Source organism: Falco biarmicus, chromosome Z (assembly GCF_023638135.1).
Source record: "Falco biarmicus isolate bFalBia1 chromosome Z, bFalBia1.pri, whole genome shotgun sequence".
Taxonomy (NCBI): Eukaryota; Metazoa; Chordata; class Aves; order Falconiformes; family Falconidae; genus Falco; species Falco biarmicus.
Genome location: NC_079311.1, coordinates 62,720,152 through 62,731,086, shown reverse-complemented (window position 1 = coordinate 62,731,086; position 10,935 = coordinate 62,720,152). Strand labels below are relative to the sequence as shown.

Here is a 10,935-nt window from a genome sequence, read left to right as displayed (position 1 = left end):
TAGGCTAAAATATCATCTAACAATGTACATGACCACGGTCTTGACTTTTCCTTTTCCTTTTTTTTTTTGCTGATATATGACAAACATTGCTGCTGCCAAGGACAGGATTGTAGCATAACATATAGATGTTACTTGAAAGAAAACATCTTGTATATATTTTGATGCATCTGATGAAGCAAATAGTAAGCATACAGAATTCTAGTAACTGTTAAATCAGGGAATAGACAACTGTACCATGGGTATCATTCTTAAAAGCTGCAGTTTTATTTTACTAAATTATCTATGTTAAAAACAAATTTGTGGCTGGTGTGGAATTTCACTGCATCAAGTGTTACAATATTTTTTTTTCATTACAAGCAGGAGAATGCATGTAGAACAAGTGTTAAGAAACTTGACAATAAATTAGAATATAATTTACAAAAGCAAAAATAACAAAGTAACAGTGTACCACATTAATACTGAGTATAAAATAATAAGCAACTAATCACAATAATACAAAGGTAATTTCAGTCTGTATTATTAAGGATATCTATGTGACATTCACTCCATTACAAAGTTCCTAATGAAATGGACTATTTTTGGGTGTATACACCTTGAGGGGTTAATCTCTAGATTTTTCTTTCTGTTTTGATCTTCTTCTAGCTGATAGTGTTGCTCAGTGGAAGTACTGGCATCAGATTGATTTCTGTATTTCATATTCTACTATTTGATTCTAGGCCTGCCATATTTATAGCCTATACAAATAGTCCTTTTGTCACTATTTAGGAATATAACACTATTTAGCTTAGATTACATAGATGGCTACAGTGTAGCAGCAGCAATGAACTGTGCTGTGGAAACCAATTATTTTTCTTTGAATTATGTTTCATTTTTCAGTCTTAGTCTGAAGTGTTGCTTAGTTTGTAAATCCACATACATTCTGTGTTTTCCCTTTAACAATACAAATTCAACCTTGCTCCAGGGAGTTCTTTAAATTCCAACCTCAGAGCTGTTAAGTTGTAGAGTAAACATCAGACTCCCTAGTGTTCTAGCACCAGTAAGAGAGCAAAATGTGTCTTTGGAAACACTCCTTTCAATTTTAATGTCCTAAGTGAGGTAAAAAAAAAAAAAAAAAAGTTTCTTTCGAATACATAGAAAACCCTTTTCCTGTTAGCTGAAAAGACACATTAGCTGATAAACAGAATCATGCCCTGGAGAAAATTGGACCCTGATACAAAGAGGTCTGTTGCTTAGGGAATGCCATAGCAACCCCTTTCCCTTTCATTGTATTTTTGACCTAGCCAGGGCATGCTAGCACCAAGGTGTTTTGTCAAAAGAATATACAAAGTCGATTCACTTAACAGAGAAGGACTGCATATTGCCCTTAATGTCTATGTGCAACTCCCAAAGGCTGTGGGGTTTTTTATTTACTGGTGTCAGTTTTAACAGGAGTTGTTTACATGGTGATGAGAGCAGCAGATAAGCATATGTGAATACACATGAGCCAACTGAAAATGAATTCCACTGGTCACACAGGCCTACAGAAGTGGAAATAATGGCAAGAGGTAGCAGATGACAGGAATCTGATGGTCATGAACACATGGGCTACACAAAACCCCACGGACAGACTGTCAATATGTTGGAGGGATTTCATAGTATGAATCCTGTTAACAATACTTATTGTTCCATGTTAATTCACATTAGTAAATAGTGTGCAACACATTTGGCTTGTTATTGGTAAAATACACTGGTACACTTCAATCTTGTATTTTGGAATTATTTTTCATGGAAAAGAGTACTTTTTTAAAAAAGTGCTACTTGAGTTAGAATTTGTAACACATTGTTCACGTAATTTTAATTGCATTACAACAAAGGAGGCATAGCTGGACACAAAAGCACTTCATCAAGTACCTGCTGCAAAATGCAAGTGTTCAAGTACAATATATTAATATAAACAAGTACCTACTTTTCTTACCTCCTTTATTGAGTCTGTTACTGAAAAGTGAAAGGGAAGAGGAACAAGACAATTAGCTTTTTTATAGTAGATTCCTGAATGTTTGGTTTCACATTTAAAAAGCCAGGTATTTGGTGACTATTAAAAATATGGTAATAACAAAATAAGTGGAGTATGGCAGCAGAATAGTTAAGGTATCCGGTTACTAATCCAGAGGCACGGGTTTGTTCCAGTCTCATGCTGAAAACTGCCCCTAGCTTTAAGTATGGTCTAGCTCTAAATATGTACCTGGGCATTTAGGGTAAGGTGGCTAGACTTCATTCTAGCCACCCTTTTTCCAGTGTGCCTTACTCCTGATAGTCCAACAGGCCTCTTGGCTCAAGCACACTTTTCACTTCTCATTTGAACACAACCCAGATACCTCCATGAGTTGTTTATTCTTTGGTTGTAAACTTTGCCCATGTGGATGGGTTCGCCTGAACTGCACATTCACATATTCTTCCTCACAAACAAATGTACTTCTGCTATGGTATCAAAGAAGGGAATACCGAGAATCCATTTTGACTTTCAGCTTTGCAAAGGATGGTTGCTATTACACAGTAGGCTTATCTTTTGCACTGGAATTCCTTGGTTTTGGAGAATCATAAGTAACAAGAAAAACAGATCTAGATGCCCACAAAGTTGTTTCTTCTTTGTGGCTGGTGTTGTAAACAAAAGTGTAAGTTCTAAGCAACCTATATAGCAGTAGTGAAGCAGCTGGCAACATGGTCTTCACCACTGCTGGGAGTCTGCCTCCTCCATGATTTTGAAATATGTTCCCTTTCAGTGGAAATCTCAGCTTCACTTGTACAATGGTAAGATGGCTATAAACCTGCAACACAGATTTAATTTCGTTTCATAGCACACTTGTATTTCATGCACCACTGCAATAACTGTTGCACCTCTTAAAACTAAGTCCCTCATGGTTGTTCGGTTTAGTATAGCTTTATATATGGCTCACAGCAGTATTCAGGAAATATGGATTACTCCAAAGGGAATTAGGTGGAATGAAAGAAAAATACATATCTTTTTTTTTAATTTCTGCTCCTTAAATAACATTTCCAAGCTCATTTTATAATTTAAATTGTGGTGCTGTGTTGTGAGATAAAATAGTTAACATTTTTAAGCTATGACTTAAAATTTTTTTTGATTCTTCTTTACTTTCATAGTAGACCAAGTCATAACAGCTACATTTTAAACAGTTTTAAATACAAATGGATTCAGTGTCATTGCTAAGTCCATAATAAAAATTATTTTAATGGTCCAAGGAGGTAAACAGACTATTGGATTTAGTCAAAAGAACACAAATGTTCCACAGTAAGCTATTCTATATGTGTTGTGTGGATCTTTCCAATTTGGCATGCCCTCCTTATACTGTGTCCAGCACTTTGGATTAATAAATCCCACTTCACAGAAGTTAAAATAATATTGAAATCCTGTCAGCTGGGGCTGACCAGTGGTTACGTTTTCCACAGGGTAATGCATTTGCAAGGACGTCAATCTCACTGCGTTGTGTGACTCTCTTCAATGGACACTCTGACACTCTTCCACAATGGTAATAACAAGGCACATTCTTGTGCTTTCTGTGGGTCAGTGTCCTTGGCAGGTCTTGCAGCACATCTGTCTGAAGTATGCTCGACTGCAGAACTTGAACTTCAGCACCAGTGGGCAATATGCCACTTTGTTCACATCTTTGCACTCTAATAATTAAAAGCATTAAAGAGAAAAAATCAGAAATAAAAATTAAATTACAATGAAAATTTTACGTTTAACATGTTGCTTCTCTATCCAGCCACCTTGCCCTGTTTGTAACTACTCTTTCTAGTCCAGCACTGTGCACACAATATATTTTAAAAAGCCATAAACATGTTTGCAGGGCTTCTCCCCCAGACATTTAGAAGTGTGCCTGCTTTGTCTTGGAAGAATTATCATTTATTGGGATAAATGATCACTTTAGACAGCTAGGAAATACAAGTAATTTTCCTTACAATGCTTTTACAGCTTTTTTCTCAGGAGTTATTGTACCCATCCACGAGAGGTTATCCAAACAATTCACGCTATTTGGTACCATGCCTCTACATTTGTACGAATCCCTGAAACAGAATGGGCACTGCAGCTAACAGGGATGGGGAAAATGATGAGTGTTATGAATAAATGCACCAACAGTGCGAGTTCGTTGACTGGACTGAATGGTGGATTATATTTTAGGCTTTGTTCCACACATCCACAATTTCTTTTATGTAGAAAAAAAAGCCATTCCTATGCCCATAATAGACATGTAAGAGGTTTTTTTCATAGTTGCCTTTTCCCTATATGCTGGGCTTACTGCCTTAGCAGCCCGTCATACTGGCAGGTAACTCTCCCAGGAAGAACAAAAGCTCAACCATGTGGAGGAAGGATTCCTTTTCTGTCCCACACAGGTTGTATCTAAAGTGACTTGTGGGGGTACGTTACAGGAGCACTGCTGGAATACACTGTGGTTCTCCTCTAGCTAAGTTTCCTTTCTGTGTAAAGAAGGTGTGAATACAGAATGGAATAGTTTGGCCCATTCCCAGTTTTTATGCTGATATAGCTGGAGATAAAGCTGCATCTGTGAGCTCAGGGGCACGTTCTGGTTCTACAACTCAGATGTTGCTGCTGCAGATTTCCTTTGCACTGGAGTGAATATTATGACAGATGCCCAATAGGGGATTTTTAGTTAAAAGCATTTGCACAGTTCCTTCCAGACTGATACTAAAATAGGACTTTGGCAAGGAGCTTTGCTTCACGTGTAGGAAGATGGAAGAGATGTATACAGAGAAAAAGTAAACCCCACAAGTTTGAATAACAAAAATTAAGTGATGGGAAGAATGAAATTAAGATTCATTTTCTCAGATGATTTGTCTCAGAAGAAAGCTCTAAGTTTTTACTTTTCAGGTTGGATTTGATACTGGCTTCCTCCTACAATCTTTCTCAAATTGCAACAGCTGTAAAGAAAATGTGAAAAGGGTATGAACTAACAGTACTTCGACCATTATCATTACTTTGTATTGATTTCATATCTAGAAGTGCAGACTGGAGGGCAGGATGTTGTTGCTCTAAGGCATAACGAAACAACAACCCTTGACTCCAAGATGTCTGTAAGCCAAACATGAAAGAGACAACAGACACACCAAACAGGCAAGAAAAGAAAAAAGTAGTAGAGAAACAAAGACAATCAGCATGTACCATTTTTCAGCTCCTTCTGTTTGTGTTGTTCTGCATAGAGTTTCCTAGTATGTAATTTTTGTGTTGGAACATGTAGTTATGGATGATGCATTCATGCTGCAAGCATACATGTGATGGGTTGACATTGGCTGGATGCCAGGTGCCCACCAAGCTGCTCTATCACTCCCCTCCTCAGCAGAATAGAGGGGGGAGAAAATAAGGTGAAAAAACCCTTGTGGGTCAAGATAAAGGCAGTTTAACGAAGCAACAGCAGAAGTCACGTGCACGGAAGCAAAGGAAAACAGATGTTATTCTCCATTTCCCACCAGCAGATGATGCTCAGCCACTTTCCAGGAAGCAGGGCTTCAGTACCTGTAGCAGTTGCTCCAGAAGACAATCGCCATAAATAATGAATGCCCCCCCGCTTTGTCCTCCTCCTTTCTCCTTAGCTTTTATATCTGAGCAGACGTTACATGGTATGGAATATCCCCCTGGTCACTTTAGGTCAGCTGTCCTGGCTATGTCCCCTCCCGATATCTTACCCCCTTCTCCCCCCCCAACTGGTGAGGATGAGGGGAAGGCTGGAGAGACAGCCTTGATGGGGGTGAGCCCTGCTCAGCAGCAGCCAGAACCCTGGTGTGTTATCACCACCTTTCCAGCTACCAAACCAAGCACAGCACTGCGAGGGCTGCTGTGGGGCCCAGCAAGACCCAATACAGTACTACAGTAGCAAGTCAAGTGCAGATGAGGATTTTTAGTATTGGAACCTAGGCTAGCATCAGTGAGGCTGAACCCTAGTATCTGTACTGAATGGTATTTTTTAATTTCACTAACCCAATGTTTTATGCTCTACTTTTCTAATTTTTAAATTCTCAATTTGGAAACAGAGTTGGGCACCAGGAGAAAAGACATTTGGGGTAGCTGGTTGAAAGAGACATGTTTCTCTATCATACGCAGTCATTGTGTTTCACTGTTTCAAAAACCTTCCAAAAGAGGTCAAATATTTCTCCAAGAAATATTTCAGGTCCTTGTGTTTGTGAAGACTGGGAATATAGGAGACAGATGGTGAATTATAAATGAAGTAAGGAATAAAAAGGTTCACTTCATCTTGATGAGAAGTAAAAAGTTCACTCGGCCCCAAAAATAACCTCATACACATTGCATTTAGTCAAATACAGGTAAAGCCACTAACTGCATTTCTGCTAAAAGTAGGATTTGAAATTATCCTATTTCATGTTTCTTTGAGTTATTCTTCCTTTTGACTAAAACTGGAACCTGTCCAGCCAATGCCATTTGGACAGCAGTGAGACAATATTCTGGAAGTTGCCCACAACTTCTGTTTTAAAAATCAGTTTTGAAATAGATACAGTGGCTGATGAAGTAGCCTATTCTTCATAGGACTGTGGTTGAATGGAAGAGGTTTAGCAGAAGCCTTTTTGTTCCTAGTAACTACTGTTAATAAGTTTCAGAAAGCTAAACATATTAAACTCTCCCTTCCTGAACTTTTGTGGCTAGATCAGACAATATTATGATATTTACTATCACATTACAGTAATAAAGTCACAGAAAGTCACTGTGCCTTTCAACTAAAGAGACTACAAAGACATACCACACAAAGCACAAGGAAAACTGAAATGACATAAATAGAGATAAAATAGAATTTCAGGTGAAGTTTCAGATGCCTTTTAGCAGTCTAGACTCAGCAGATGTGTGTGTATATATATATACTTAAGACAATAAAATAATTCTGAATACATTTCAAATCATGTGGTACCTGCTGCCTGTAGTTCACTTCTAGCAGCAAATGCATGTTACCCTCCTCAGTGGCAGCCTGTCAAAACCCCATCTACAAAATTCTAAATCACAAGTCAAAGAAAACAAAGAGCTAAAGCAGATGTAAAATGTGACATGATGTATCATAACTTCCTTTTACTATTTCTGTATCCCCAAAATTTTGAGTCTTATTTTATGTAAACAACCTGCACTTTCCTCCAAACTTTACCAACATGGTCATTATACTGCAAAGTGGCTCAAGCTTCCTCAAAATAATGTACGTTCTTTGCTTGGGTTAGCAAAATTAAATTGTGCAGGAATTGTGTAACGGGTTCCACAGGCAGTGAGCACTGGAGTTTGGTAAGTGAAGGGAATCAGGTGGTTTGCTGGGGTTTGAAATGGGAAGGGAATCCCCTCAGCTACAATCCCCCTGCTGCAAATCAGTGATCTGGAGCTGAAGTTGCTTTTGGTCCACACTGGGGCCCAAAGCACGAGGCGATGCTACTATGTGGCATACAGACAAAGTCTCCGCATGTGAGCAGGTATGCTCCACTATGTACGCACATTCCCACCGGGCAGAACACTCCCTCCCAGAGACCTGACTCCTTCCCGAAACCCAAATGCTGATACACAGTTCACACCCCACTGCACCGGGAGAGAGACAGGAGTGAGTGTACAGGCACAGCATGCTCCTCTCACAAATACATCCCCGAAGAAATATCAGAACTCAAATATTTCCTTCTCAGAATTATCTTTCAAAAAATAGTTGTGCTCTTTAGGATTAGTTACTTCTTGAAATCTAACAAGCTTTCCATCATCTGTTGTATGCTGAAAAAGATATGCCTCTCTGTTTAAAGGCTAACACCACCAAAACAAGAGATGGGAACTCCTTGTGTGCAAGAGGATTATTTTAAGGCAGAAAATATGCAATATACAGACATTATTGTGCAAATCCTCAGTTTATGCTTCTTATATTCATTATATAATAGCAGCTTTGAAATGTGTATAAGTTAGAGTATGTATTTAAGAAATACTCACAGAAGTATTGAAAAAATACCACGAAGACAAAATCTTTATCTAATTTTGGGATAGGGCACCCTTATTACTTCATGGATTGCAGCAACAATTTTCTGGAAGGATGTAGGTATTTTAGATTATCAAATGATCTTCAAGATTACATTTACTTTTGAGCCATCTGAGCCACTTAACCATTTTAAAATGATCAGTGGTTTCCAGTAAATACCTTCAATGTGGGACGTAAGCAAAAATGGGATGCTAAGTGGCAACATGTTGGGAACCGTATCTATTGGAAGAGATTGTGCTGTAACTCTGTTCCTAACTGTGCTAATGAGGCTGCATGGCTGTCAGTAAGGTGGCTCACGCCTGACCCACTCAGAGTGCAGGCCAAAGAGCTGAAGTCCATCTGGAATACTGTGTAAGTGATTTTCAACATTTCTATTTGTGGACCCCAAAAATCTTCAAATGAAGTCTGTAGGTCCCTCAAATTCACTATGACCAGCAGGCTTACTGTTCAGTTTACCCTGCACAGTTCCACTGTAAAGAAGTGTATGGCCGCCCAATGTCCATATATCACACACCGTAAACCCCTAATTGTATTCATCTATAGGAGATTAGCATTTTTTCCTGATAATATTGAAGAATTACTAATGTAATGAATATAAATAACAATACGACCTTGTCATCTTGAAACTAAGAGGAGACTGGGACTAAATCATGCCCACTTTGCCACTTTGGAAAAAGTCAACATCTTTGTTTGGAAATAAAGTATCATTTAGCCTTTGAGCTTTAAGGAGCAGAAAGTTTCCTAGATTGATAATCATCATGTAAAGATTACTTGAGAGTACTAAGCATAAGAATGGGAATTAAAATAAGCAAGGAAAATTCTATTATGAAGATGCTTTTCAAATAACAACGTGGAATGATAAGCCTCTGTTTAAAATCAAATTTCCAAGCAGTTAATTACGGTGCTTGTACACTGAATAATAAAGTGTATTTCTGGGAGATTTTAGTATGCTCCCATTTCATCACAGACATCTCCATTTGACAGACTTTTATGACAACTTTGAATCTACAGTGTGAACTTCAACGGGTACAGTAGGTGTTGAATGAATACCAAATCTGGGAATACTGTACCATAAATTTGCTCCCTGCCCCCCCACCCCCCCCCCCCCGTTTGTTTTTTTTTTTTTAATTATTTAAAATCAGAGTATTTGTTCCATATAAAGAGGATATTGAACTCCAATGTAGTTGGAGAACCTGTGTAAAAGATACTCCATTATTTACCGCACAGAGATTAGTTATGTTAAAAAGAGCAGTGGTATTGACATTGCAGTCAATTACTCAAAATTTAGGAAAAGTCAACATTTAGGGAATAATTGTTTTAAAAGACCTAACGCTGTTGTGCAATCTTTCTTAAATTTTGGACATGTGTGTTTTGGTAATTTTTTATTCCACTTCCCCTTCCACACAAAATGGAATGTACTCATCTGGTGAGTAACTACTCTAAATTTCTACAATCAGTAAAGAAACTTTGGAGTTTTACTGCCTAGCACTCCAATTCTACTTTGAAGACAGCATTTCCTAATAGGTTGGTTTGGACAATTTATGAGTTCAGATCTGGAGCCTTTCCTAAACATTAATAAGCTTACTTTGACATTATTATCTAACATATCCTCTAGCAAAAATATGTTATTATGAAGCTAGTTAATAGTCTGATTAAATTAGACTGCATCATGTAAAAAAAATGTAATTATTTTGAACAGTCATTACCAGTCCAAGAAAATAAAAGTTACGTAGAAGCTGACAAGTAAGTCAAAGTATAAGAACAGGCTTGAAACATTGTATAGCACTAAATCTGTGGTCCCACTCTTTCAATGAATATGTAATTAACTATTTTTGCCACTACACTGTTATGTTAACCACTGATGGAGCAGGTCAGGGTTGAGAACTATATCATGCTCCCCCTGCTCTTACGGACATTTCCATTAAACCAATAAAGAGACTGGAAAATTAATGACACAAACCAATAGTATTTTGTCCATGACTTAGGCTACATGTTTTAAGGGTGTTTTTTTTTAAACAAAGAACCTGCATTTAGCTTTTTATTGACTTCACCTTTGAACTACAACGACTAATTAGAAAATAATTATAAAAAATTCATACACAGTCTGAGATGATGTCGTGTAGACTTTTACTAATAAATTAATGCAGTAATACTGACCATGCCATTTTACTCTCTACAGAACGTCATATTAAGATGGCAGACATACCTTCTGTGTTGGAAATGGGAGTACTGTCACATTTACTTTCACACTGCTGCATTGATGGAGGTCTAAGTGTTTCTGGACACTCGCTAGATGCTTGTCCAGTGTATGAGAGGCACTGTACTGTTCTCATCTGTTGCCCAAGACCACACTGTGCAGAACACTAGAAATAAGAAAGGTACAAAACTAAAACAACTTGGATCCAATTTTTAAATATAGAACAAGGTAATAGGAAAGCAATCAGGAACAGTATAAATGGACAACCTTACAAAAGACAGGCATCTGAAGAGATCTGGTTAATACAAAGCATAATTTTCATAAAATAGTTTAGATTATTTTTTTTTTTGACAGTATATGGGAACACTTGTCTTTCAAAGAAAAAGAACCACAATGCAATGTTGGCTCCCAGAACAGTTCAGATTTGAGGTATAGTTTAAACTATTTCATATATCATGTCTGAGTTTAAGTGCATGTTTTCAAGAGAGCAATAATCACTTTAGAACAAAGAAGAAAAAGCAAGGAAAACAAGACTTCAAATCTGCTACAAACTTTAAGGAAAAAGGAAACTATCTTTAAAAATATATATACTTTGCTGTTTCAAAACATTTTTAATTTCTGTAACTAAACAGTGGGTTTAGTACAATATCAATTTAAGATAAATGCGCATCTGGACAGCTACCATAAAAGAAAAGCCATAATACCACAAATGATTGTACCCTG

General features: G+C 37.5%; 1 protein-coding gene across 1 annotated transcript in view; it reads right to left on the bottom strand.

Moving 5' to 3' along the window:
• Positions 1-242: 242 nt before the first annotated feature.
• ADAMTS6 (ADAM metallopeptidase with thrombospondin type 1 motif 6) overlaps positions 243-10,935 on the bottom strand; it is a 158,676-nt gene continuing 147,983 nt past the window's right edge. The window contains exons 24-25 of the mRNA XM_056325476.1: positions 10,222-10,378; positions 243-3,672 (exon numbers count right to left, since the gene is read on the bottom strand). Coding sequence (XP_056181451.1) covers positions 3,563-3,672; positions 10,222-10,378 — 267 coding nt within the window. The 3' untranslated portion in view covers positions 243-3,562. The remainder of the gene's footprint in view (positions 3,673-10,221; positions 10,379-10,935) is intronic.